This window comes from Lolium perenne, chromosome 4 (genome assembly GCF_019359855.2).
Source record: "Lolium perenne isolate Kyuss_39 chromosome 4, Kyuss_2.0, whole genome shotgun sequence".
NCBI lineage: Eukaryota > Viridiplantae > Streptophyta > Magnoliopsida > Poales > Poaceae > Lolium > Lolium perenne.
The window spans coordinates 329247576-329259740 of NC_067247.2; the positions used below are offsets into that span (position 1 = coordinate 329247576).

Below are 12165 nucleotides of genomic sequence, written 5' to 3' on the forward strand. Positions count from 1 at the left end.
CTCTATACCGAAATACAATCTACGCAATACTTGTTCTATCGTTTTATGCAAACAATCATCTTCCACACAATACGGTTAATCCTTTGTTACAGCAAGCCGGTGAGATTGACAACCTCACTGTTTCGTTGGGGCAAAGTACTTTGGTTGTGTTGTGCAGGTTCCACGTTGGCGCCGGAATCTCTGGTGTTGCGCCGCACTACATCCCGCCGCCATCAACCTTCAACGTGCTTCTTGGCTCCTCCTGGTTCGATAAACATTGGTTTCTTTCTGAGGGAAAACTTGCTGCTGTGCGCATCATACCTTCCTCTTGGGGTTCCCAACGAACGTGTGAGTTACACGCCATCAAGCTCTTTTTCTGGCGCCGTTGCCGGGGATCGAAGAAAAGTTACACCACAAAGATTTTTCAACTCCCACGTCATCAGTGTCCAACTCCGCAGTGTACTGCCTGTACATGACCATTGGATCGCTTGTCATCTCCGAGACATTGTCCCAAAGGTATGCCCAAGTGGGCTCCCGATCAGGGTTCTCATGGTGATGAGGCCATGGCCTCTCGTTGAGTACCCTAGGCCGCCCAACTGATATGCGGTCCCAGCTCCATACGGAAAGTAGGAGCAAGCATCCACCAATACCGCCGCTCCCAGTCCTGCGATAAGCTTCGTCCAACTGCCGGTAGAGGTAGGCAAGTGCCGCTGTTCCCCAACTCCACCGGTTGTCCAACACAGTAAGCGCCTTCAGCCAACACCAATGGGCCAGCTTCCCCCCACTGTCAGGAAAGAGAGTCCTCGAAATCATGTACCATAAGTACACGCGGGCGTACGTCCTCCGAGCCTCGTTGGCCCCTTCCGGGCATTCTGCAAAGTTAGTTCTGATCCAAGAGAAAGACGCGCCGGCGGGAACTCTCTCCTTTGGATTTGCTGGCGCCGAAGGAGCCCTGCCAATAAGGTCCTCCATCTGTCCGCGCCACCCATCAGAAGCTGTGTTCATACACAGTGGCTCGCCCTGAATAGGTAGTCCAAGGATCATGGAAACATCCTGGAGAGTAGGGGCCATCTCGCCGGCCCTCAAGTGGAAGGTGTGAGTCTCCGGCCTCCACCGGTCGACAAGGGCGGTGAGTGCAGAGGGGTTCATGTTCGGCCCCCCACGGCTTACAAGCGATATGAACGGCATAAGACCGGTAGGCTGGATGAACTCCGTGTACCTCTCGTCATACGGTATATCCACTGTGCCATGGTAACGAATCTTCAAAGGGTGAAGATCCGTTCCCCTCTCCGTCATATGAACAGCCCGGTGCTCCCTGTCGTACTCTTCATCCAGAAGCCACACCATCCTACATGTTTACACAACCATGTTATGAGTCATTCCACTAACAAAAATGAGCAACACATACATGAGAATATATCTAACTTTCGAATCACCTATACATCACACGTATGAATTTCGTAAGACATACCATTCCTAGGCACATAATAGACATATGTAAGACAATAGAATGCATTTGCTAAGCTCCAATTTTGCCTTTCACCACATACATACATATGTAAGACAATATATCTAACTTTCGAATCACCCATACATACACACATTTGAATGCAACAAATTTGAATAGGCATTTGCTAGGCATATGTAACAAATTTGAACGCATTTGCTAGGCAAATATTAGACATTTCAACACATACATACATAGGATTTCAACACATACATGTAAAATTTCATATCTAGGGTTCCAACAAATCTTTGGTTCAAACACATATACTACAATGTAGATTCCACCAACATTGATTTCCATATCAATGGTTCATATCCAAATCCACCAACATAAATTTCCATGTCTAGGGTTCATACCCAAATCTACCAAATCCACCAATACTAGTGGATGAATCGAAGGGAATCGAAGGGGAATACCTTCAGGAATGGAGGAGGAAGAAGTTGGCCGGATAGATCTGACGATTCCTTGGTCGATTTGGTGGGGGGGGGGGGGCGAAGGGGAGGCGGGCGGCGGCGGCGGTTTCGTGGGAGCAGAGAAGAAAGAAGAGAGAAGATGAGGTCTGGTCGGGCTGGGGCGGGCGCGGGCGCCACACTTAAGTGGATATGTGGCGCCCGTGGCATCGGCGCCACACGTAGAGGCTCGCAGAACGGCTAAGTCCCAGACGAATTGTCTCACAGTATGTTTTGGGCAATTGTAAGGGCATGTGTGGCGCCGATGGGAGGGGCGCCACACATGCTGCCACGTCGGATGGGCGCACCAGCTCAGCGTCGCGGGCGCCACGTCGGCTGGGTGTGTGGCGCCGGCAGGAGGGACGCCACACTGGCATGTGTGGCGCCGATATGTGGGGCGCCACACAAAAGGGTTAGAGCATCTCCAACAGACGCGCTAAAAGCCCCGCGCGGCAAAAAAACCACCGTTTTGCCGCGCGCGGACGCTGCCGCGCTGCTCCAGCGGACGCGGGAAAACGGCGCGCGCGCTAAAAGTTTTACCGCCCGCGCGCTTTCGCGCTATCCCGCGCGGGAAATCTGCCGCGTGCGCTGCCGCGCGCGCTATAAAGACGACACGCGCGAAGCGGCCAACTGCCACTCGTCCCACGCGTCTTCCTCCCGCGCCCTCTCTCTCCCCGCCGCTCTCCCTCCCGCGCCGCTCCTCGACGCGAAGATGCCGTCGCGCCGCCGCTCATCCTCCGGCTACCGCGGCGTCGCGCGCGCCGAGCGGCCGGGTCGAGCTGACGCGGAGATCCGCTCCGGCGAGAGCGGATCCGCCTCGGCACCTTCGACACGGCGCACGAGGCGGCGCGTGCCTCACGACGCCGTCGCGTGGCGGCTGGGCCGCAGCCGCCGCGCGATGAACTTCCACGACGTGTTCACGCGCGAGCAGGCGGAGATGCTCGCGCCGCCGCCGCCGATGATCACGCGGGAGGAGCTGCGGCGACAGCGGGAGCTGGAGCAGCGCCTGCTCATCGCCGAGCGTGACGAGGTGTTCCGCGTCGAATGGGCGCGCCGCTTCCCGGAGGACGTCGCCGCCACGGCGGCCTTCTACGCGGAGAAAGAGAAGGAGGAGGAGGAGAAGGCGGCGGAGAAGGCGGCAAAAAAAAGCTTCCCGCGAGAAGCGCCGCGCCGAGATCGCGAAGAGGAAGGCGGCGAGGGCCGCGAAGGCGGCGAGGAAGGCGGAGGAAAAGAAGAACGGCGCAGGGCCGTCGACGGTCGTCGTCTCCTCCTCCTCCTCCTCCTTCGAGTGGACGACAACGCCGGTGTCGGAGACGACTCCGAGCAGCTCGGACTTCAACTGGGACTCCTCCGAGTAGTCTTGTAGAACTTTTAATATATGTCGCATTGTATCGTTGAACTTTTATAATATATTCGTATTTTCGATCAAATTTTCATAGTTTGTTCGATTTAAATTTTCAAAAAACTGTCGGATTTAGCACTTTATACCGCGCGCGCGCTGCAAAATAGCGCCTCTGCCGGAGATGCGTTTTTCGCACAGCAACGCGCGCTGGAAAATAGCGCCTCTGCCGCGGGCAAATTCACTAACACCCGCGCTAACAGTATACAGCGCGCCGAATCGCGCGTTTACAGCGCCAGATTTTAGCGCGTCTGTTGGAGATGCTCTTAGATGGGTGAAATAGTTTCGCCAGAGGGTCAGTCTGTGCTTTCTTTCACTTTTAGGTTATTTTTGTGCAAATCGCCGAACTCCGGCGTGCGAGCGTGGGGAAACCGGGAAAGCTGGGAGGCTGAAGAAGAGTCGTCGCACGGCAGCCAGCGTCGTCTACCTCTACGCTGTGCCGCACGGGTGGGCACGGGCAAGGGAGTTGTTTCGCTGGGGTCCGGTTCCGGCATCATCTGCGGTTTACTGTATTCCGGTTAATGGAACTCGGGGTCCGGCGCTGCAAATTGTGGCCGATCCTATCGTCGCCCTGTAGCCTGGAGGATTGCTCACGGCTGGACCCTGCATTTGTTGCGATTGCGACACCTCTGGAGCATCTTTGATTCACGGGGTTTTTGATGGTAGGAGAAGAGAGGGATTGTTGAGAAATTCAAATGAGCTCTCAAGTGCGTATGCTCTCTCTACCAAAAAATTATATTCCCTTCAATCTAAATTAGTTGATTCTACTTTATCTAGATACAGATATACCTAGATACATTTATTGAATAGATACATTCGTATCTAATCTAAATAAAAGGTAATCAATTAACTTGGATCGGAGTGTCTATTTAAAAGTATTTAAAAAATTACAAAAAATTATACATGTACATTTTTATAATATATGTGAGTTCGTCAAATTATGAAAATCCAATATTTTTTGTGGTCTATATAAGAGAAGAGAAAATTATATTCTCAGCACATGCCACATGACAAGTCGATTTTTGCCGAAACGACTTTCTGAGCGTGCAACACGTGAAGTATGTGCGATTTTTTTTATTTCAATCTTTCTAAAATTCTAAAATTGGTGTAAGATTTATTTCAAAATAAGGGGAGCATATGCTCCCATGTTCCAAAACACCAACATTTTTCTTAAAGAAATAACATAGCTCTGCCATGGGATTTTATTTTATTAACGGATTTGCTAGAAATCGGACGCCTCCTTTTTATTATGTCTGAGTCGACTACTAAGCGATTGAATTAGTCCCGTGATTAGTGTTGATATGATAACTGCAAACAGGCGATGTTGCCCGGATCAGATGGTCATAGGGTATCCCCCGACACACTTTGGGGTGTGGACGAAGGGTAGTCACGATGCCCTCCACGGAGAAATGGTGCCACCCGCAGGCGGCACCACGTCGGTGTTAGGCGAGTCAACAAGGTTTTCTCCAAAAAAAAAAAAAACAGTATCCACAACCTCGGACGATCCGTTGCACAAGAGCCAAACGAGGTTGAAGCCTCGACACCACCAATCTAGACGTCCACCAATATGCGCCACGACGGCCACGTAGCCGCCATGATCCTTGCAAGGTAGAGGCGACCAAGCTTGATTCGGGGTTAGCAGAACCGCGACCGTGCGGGAGGGGACTACCTCCACCGCCAAAGGCGGTAGTCGACCCGGACACAGTCGCAGGCACACCAGTCCCAGTTGGGCCCGACCAGACCTAGATCGGGCCCGTAAAGCCCGTAGCCATGCCACAATAGGCTGGTCGTTGTCGACACTCACCCCTAGATGAGATACATCATTTCTTCCTGTGGAACACGTTGTGCGTAGGGCAGACCTGCCCGCCTCGACCGGTCACCGTGAACACTCACCCTAGATGAGATACATCATTTCTTCCTGTGGAACACGTTGTGCGTAGGGCGGGCCTGCCCGCCTCGACCCAGATGGGGCCCTAATGGCTCGGATCCGAGCCCAGTGGGCTCGATCGTCGCCGTCCTGCCGCCAACCGTCCCGAGCTGCCCCGCCGCCGCACCGTCACCGCCCGGCTTGAACCGTACCTTAGTCATCCTGGGCTCAAGCTTAGTAATTGTAAACATTAGTTACATCGTTCAAAGGGTTGCTAAGAATAAAGCAAGCAGGCTCATTGACCCAATTACATCAAACTTTGAACAGGGATTGATTCTTAGAATCATATAGTGTTAGAAAACTATAGGGATTTTTTTCCTATATAAGGTGTGCCGGACACCACAAAAAAGAAAAGAAAATGTAGCAAAAGATAGGACGACGAAGAAGTTCCTCCAAAATTAAGTGAAAGGACCCCTCTTTGAATCAAAAGATATACTCTACCATAGAAGAAAATAAAGAGAGGATCCACACAATCTACAAACCCTGATTTTGAATCGAATGAGCCCTGTTAATTTTCTTTTTGTTTATGTGTCTCATGTATCATACAACAAAATATTTGCTTTGTTAACTGGATATTTGACAGGAGAAATTTGAGATTAACATTCGAACCCTAGTCATGGGAACCATCAACACTATCACCGCATCAGAAACACTCAGTTGCCATTCGACTGGAAGGAGATGTAGTGGAAGAGGGCATGAGGTCAAGGGTTGACCGACTACGATTATGATCCGGTGGCCGCCAGGCTTGGGCTTAGACGAATGTTTTGTGGTGCATGATTGTACCTTGACTTGACATTATCATTGGCTTGTGATGACAAGTGAATTTCCACTCCAATGGCTTGCGACGATGATCGAATGATTGTCTACACACGTGGTGTTGGATTAAACGGGAGTGAGATACGACGAGGATGTTGCAAGGGTACGACAAGGGCTAGGGAACATGGGCTAACAACCAGAGAGTGACAAGAGAACAAAATGAGGTGATGAAAACAGAGGGTTAGGTTTTTTTTTGCGAGTTAGGGCTAGGTCATTATTTGTCATACTTGGTATTACAAGGTAGATATTACATTTTTCCGGTCTACAAAGATTGCTCCACATTCTATGATCTTTTGTAATCCTTGTAGAAATGTGCCAAATAAGGACCTCGAGGGCCTATTTAATTTTTAGAAACAAAAAATGCAAGACTAGAAAACGAAATGCATGATGAACTGTCATGCCTATTCGAATTCTACTTTTGTAATGAATTGTGTTGCATGAACAAAAGATTATTTTCAAGTGGTTGGAGTTGTCTTAAAATTTTCTGTGAAATATAGTGCAATGCAATTCTTGGAGAAAAAAAAATCATATACAATTGAATTGTCCTAATCAAGGAACCAACATAGAATACATTTCTAAGGAGTCCAGTTCTCCAAAAATAAGTACTCCTACTCCGTATGAAGTCTTTTGATTCAAAAAGGGACGTAACCGCTTGAAACTAATTTTTATAATTGAAGGGATTGTAGGCGACGTCACAAGAAGGTGAAATTCTGAAACAGCATTGAATCAGTTTTGCAGGCCTTTATAACGGAGTGCTTGGGCCATGCCACAGCCACAGTTCACACAGGCGCAGCGCTGTCTTCCACTTCACGAACCGCTAAACCCTTTCAAAACAATCCCCAAATCTCGCACCCTCCAGAACCCGAAACCCTAGCTTTGCTTCTCCCCAATCCCCATGGCGCCAGGTCTCAAAATCTTCGCCGACATTGCCGGAGACGGCACGCCCCGCCTAGACGCCGCCTCCGGCGAGGAGGTCGTCTGCGTGGAGCGCGCCGCCTCGGTCGCCCTCGGCCGCCGCGCCCCGGAGGCCCCGGGAACCCTTTTCGTCACCACCAGGTAGCCAGCCGTTGCCTTCCGCGACCCCCCCCACTGCCGCTCGCCGGCCATCTCTTCTGACTTCTGATACCTAACGTGTCGGGCTCGTTCGCGTCTCCGTTTCCAGGAGGGTGATTTGGCTCAGCGAGGCGGAGAAGGGCACGGGGTACGCGGTGGAGTTCCTGGACGTCACGCTCCACGCCGTGTCGCGCGACCCGGAGACGTATCCCTCGCCGTGCCTCTACACGCAGGTGATTCGGGATACAGCCGCCCTGTGGAATTTCGTTGTGCCGGTGACTAATTTGGCGAAATGGTTGATCGGCTTTAGCTCTCATGTTTCAGCATTTTTTGTTTTCTTTGATGCTGGTTCGTTGCTCTGGTCCTCTTGGTGTTTCTGTTTTGGTGGTTCGATTGGTTGTTCATCTCAGCTCACACCACACATGTCAGTGGGCTCATTTCATAGTAGAATGCTTTCTTTTGCTGTTTATTTTATAATATTGCCTTGTAGTTTAGAGGCAAAAGGAGCTTTGGGTGGTAGGTAATGGAATATGACACCTAGGTCATTTTGCGCCGGAATTGCTTCACATGCCCACACATATATTATCTCTGGTGATTGTAGTGGTAGGTCTAGCTGTAACATAATGCTTTGTTTGACACCAAAAGCCTTTGAAATGTTGCTTCGTTTAGTGGGATGCAGAATGTGAGACATCTGACTGGTCAGAATCGTGTGGTTGCTCAACTCAAGTACTTGCTAAATCCCAGCTCGGCTAATATATTTCCACTTTTTTTTTGGATTGGGCTAAACTCCGTATAATAAGGTTGAACACTAGGAATCTATAATATGCATATGGGTCACCTAATATGGCTACTTGTTTTATCTGTTATTTACCTTTGCTCACTTGACAGTCACCAACTGATGCTGTTAGTATATATTAGGACATGTAGCAGGCCTACTGTGTGGACGATTGAAACTGAAAGCGGTAATTAGATTTGTTTGTATGCATAATCAATCTACTGATGGTAAATACCGCCCGAGCTTGCTCTGCTACACTTATCCTGATTCGTGGTTCTTTCTGAATTTACTCTTTGTGGTCACTCGTCAGTTTGGTAGTAGCAAGCCAATGACCTGTTTTATCACTTATTAACCTTTGCCCATTTGCCACCAATTGCTTGATGTTGTTAGTGTCTCAGGACTTGTATCAGGCCTACTGTGTGGATTATTGAAGTTGAAAAACGAGAAATAGCCTTTGTTTGTGTGCAAAATCAATGCAGTGTTTGTGAAAACGACATAAGCATGTTCTGCTACACTTGTCCTGTTTCCTGGTTGTTTCTGTATGTGCTCTTTGTGTTCACTCCTCAGTTGGTAGGTAGCAGTTTTTATCTCCTTCATTTAAACTCTAGTTCTAATGTGCAATCTCCTGCTTGTTTGCTTTATAGATTGAAGCTGAAGCTGGCTCTGATGAAGAGGCTGGTGACTTGGACACTGAACCACTTAGCGAATTACAGCTAGCAAAGATCTCGGAGATGCGTATTATACTGTCAGACGCTGCCCAACGTATCCTTTTTATAATAGTTTGTCTCATTTTTCTGCCCATTTAATTGGTGATGCTTTTGTGCTGCCGGTCAATTGCCTTTTGATTTCTTTGTTAAAACTTTTGGACAGCTTGAAGCTGCCTTCTGAGGCAGTTTCTTTCTTCTTCGAGATTACTACAGTTCCCAAGTTTATGTGTTTCTGGTTCTACTACAGTTGTTTTGTTATTGTTATACTGGCAGCTTTGATGTTCTAGTTACTTAAGAGATTATAATTGCAAAACACGCAGAAGCGTTGCTAGTATGTTTGAGTTCATATGCATGGACAGAGAGCGCTGAAAGTGTGTCCTATTTCCTGAAAATCAAGAGATGGATAAAACCAAGTTATAATATAGCTAGTAGTGAGTAGTAGTTAACTAAAATTCTTATATTATTTGAAAGACACAACTTTTAAAGCAGTTATGCAATCAAATTAGTTACGGGATCAATTGTAAAATCCAGTTGCTCTCTTTGGCATTGCAGTGGACTTAATCTCAGTGCTTTCGGATATTTTGTTGTTTGGCTAGCTATTGATTGGAATTCTGAGAACTCAGTTGTAAAATCCAGTTGATTGTAAAATAACCATCACATGACACATAATAATCAAGCACGAACTAACCCTGAATCTTAGATGTATGCTTGTAGAACTTAGTTCAGTTCAAATCATTCAAGCAAACAACGTAGCTCTTGAAACAGCAATGTTATTTAATTCCTGCTATCCTTGACTGAACTTCAGTGGATTCACTTTTTGATGCCTTCTGCCATTGTGCTGAATTGAACCCTGATCCTACTGCTGGTAAGTAATTTAAGTTGCAGATAAATAGTTCAGAAATTCTGTGCTAACCTGTGTGTTCTTTGAAATTCCAGAGCAAAATGAAGAGGATGGCTGGTTCCACGGTGAAGATATGACTGATGGTGGCTGGATTCATGGTGATGAAATCATGGTTGATGGTAAGTTTACAAAATATATTTTGTTATATTTGCTACTAATGTTTGAGCTGACTTTTGATATCTTACCATTCATGCAGGAATTGATCCGGAGTTTTTTACTCCCAACCCGATAGGTGAAAATGATGGATCTGACCTCAGTCGTTCAGTACTTGAGGTATGTGCTTGCTGGATTTGTTATCTTACATTCTTCAAATTTTATTGTTAACTAGTTAAACGTACAAGGTACTGGGTAGATTGTAGATTGCCAGCTAATTATTTGGTTCTAAGCCTGACAATGCCCTGGGGTTTAACATCTCACTCAGTATTGAAATATTGATGATTACCAAATCTTTTTAATTGTTGTAACGGAGGTCCCAATATCTAAGATGGGTGTAGAGGCCCCCAATAACTGTGGGTATATCTGAGTTGCTTTACTTAGCTGTAATGCTAACCATAGTGCTAGTATCATGCACATTGGTCCCACAAAAATACTTATGTGGCAGCTAATTAAGGAGGAGAGAGAAGATTAGAGTAACATAGGTAGATACTGTATCATAGCGCATGTCACGAGAAAAGTTAATGGCAAACAAATCGTGTGCACAAATTTGCATTGAGATTCTAAAAAGCAATAAATATAGCCTGACTATGGTACTACTTCATGATACTAACCACTATAGAGATAGTATCATACACAAGTATCATATGCATGATACTACTATATGATACTTACCACTATGACCAGCCTAAAGACAACTTGTTACACGGTCCATGGCAATTATTCTTATGGATTGGCTGGCATGTGATAGTCAATTCACTTTGGTAGCAAATTTGAAGTCATTGAGTGGAAGGTTGACATGCGTTTTCTGTTCCATAGCAATTTTGTAGAACCATGACTCTAGAGCCTATCTTTGTGCCAATGGTCAACTGTCAGCTAATACTACTGTTATTTATACCCGCAGCTTCAAATCAATGACCAGCGATTTGAGGATGCAGATGAAGATGAGGAGGTCCGCGAAAATGGGCATTAAAAGCTGATATATGTTCGTCTTACCTATCATGTTCCTTGAGAGGGGCATGCCATTAGTTTGGGTGAAGATCACTGTGGGTGCAGCTGTGGTTTGCCTCATACTGTTTCCTCCACACTTACCTTTTGTCCTTTCTGGATGCTATAGGGTCAAGGGCAACCGTGTAGAGTTGCATCGATGGTGTAACGTCTGTGAGAGAAGGTCTTGCTGCTGGTCAAGAATGTAACATGTAGAGCTTGGTGGAGAACTGAATGGATGGGGTTCAGTAACTTTTGATCTAACAAAATAGAAGGGAGAGGCCGGGGGAAAGAAACATGTACTCTTTTCCCTTGTATATTATGGTGCTATGTACTACTTAGGACCTCAGGATTTTAGGAAATTGGGTGCAAATGTTGTGTGTTGCTGCTTGGCTATTATCACTGTCAACCTCGTTGCCTTCCAGCTTGAACATCTGGACCATGCTCGCTCATGGTCACATAGCGTAGTTCATAGGTAATCAATTACTCCAACCCAACAAAATGTTGCATGCCGTACAAGGAAAAAAACCCTGGAGATTAAGTAAATTGGTTGCTGCGTGGCTATTATCAGAGTTTACAAATTCTTGCAGGAGAGATGAGAAGAAAACTCGGCTGGTTCAGTGTGGTTTTGGCTGGCAAGTTGAACGACCGTAGGAAAGGAAAAATAACCTCAGCAGCACCGGTGCGACCGAGTAAGATAATGGAGAACACCACTACCCTTAGAGACGGAGAGAGCAAAGCAATGGCAATTGGAAACATGGGGCTGGCAGCTACCGCGGTGTACCATGTACCGATGTACGGTGGCATCAAGGACTGTAAGCCTGTTGTAAGCCGTCCCAAGATAAAAGGGAATCTGCTCATATCCGGCACGAAAATACGCAATGTAAATTAGGTGCTCGTAAGAATTCCGATTCTTTTTTGCAGGTAAAGAACTCACATATGTATGTGTGTATCCTGTTTCATACTTAAATTCAAGTACTCTATATCGCTTAGGCAAAAATAACATCTTTCAAATAAACGGTTTGAAAGGAACCTCTCCCCCTCTCAAAGTCTCTGTAACTTAGAGATCAGGCATCTATATAACTTAAGTCCAGAATAAGTAATATTGGGTTCAGAAAACCAATGTCAAGAAAATTCCCGTTAATATCTGGCAGCAATTACTTGCACGTATGAAGAGACCATCCATCACATTCTGATTTCTTCATCAGGAACGGTCACACTTATAGTTTATTTTTCTCTAAATAAGACATAAGATTTGCATTTTCGTCAGGAACGACCACATTTGCGGTTCAAAGAAGCAGATCAGATCCATCACGTACGATGGCGCTCATGTGTGAATTGTGAAGAAGTGCCGCTTCGCATTTTGCACAAGACCATCTATTTGTACCAGCGTCCGTGACTCTCTCTCTCTCTCTCTGCCTGTTGATATCTTTGCGCTGCCGTCGCAGCGTTAAGATTTATAGTCCACTCCTTCACATTTTTATCTATACCAAGCCGTTCTGCTCCCGGGTG

General features: G+C 46.8%; 1 protein-coding gene across 1 annotated transcript; it reads left to right on the plus strand.

Annotated features, from left to right (window-relative positions):
- The first annotated feature begins 6942 nt into the window (after positions 1 to 6942).
- On the plus strand, positions 6943 to 11055 carry LOC127296416 (chloride conductance regulatory protein ICln). The gene is made up of 7 exons (XM_051326484.2): positions 6943 to 7133; positions 7240 to 7363; positions 8550 to 8667; positions 9418 to 9477; positions 9549 to 9632; positions 9710 to 9786; positions 10571 to 11055. Exons 1-7 carry the CDS (start codon positions 6973 to 6975, stop codon positions 10637 to 10639), a joined length of 693 nt encoding a protein of 230 aa, XP_051182444.1. The 5' UTR covers positions 6943 to 6972; the 3' UTR covers positions 10640 to 11055.
- The last annotated feature ends 1110 nt before the right edge of the window (positions 11056 to 12165 follow it).

Excerpts from the sequence above, each read along its gene's own strand:
- LOC127296416 (XM_051326484.2), top strand. The coding sequence starts at position 6,973 with ATGGCGCCAGGTCTCAAAATCTTCGCCGACATTGCCGGAGACGGCACG. Across the intron at positions 7,134-7,239 it reads ACCCTTTTCGTCACCACCAG|GAGGGTGATTTGGCTCAGCG; the intron begins GTAGCCAGCCGT and ends CTCCGTTTCCAG. Across the intron at positions 9,787-10,570 it reads TCAGTCGTTCAGTACTTGAG|CTTCAAATCAATGACCAGCG; the intron begins GTATGTGCTTGC and ends TTATACCCGCAG.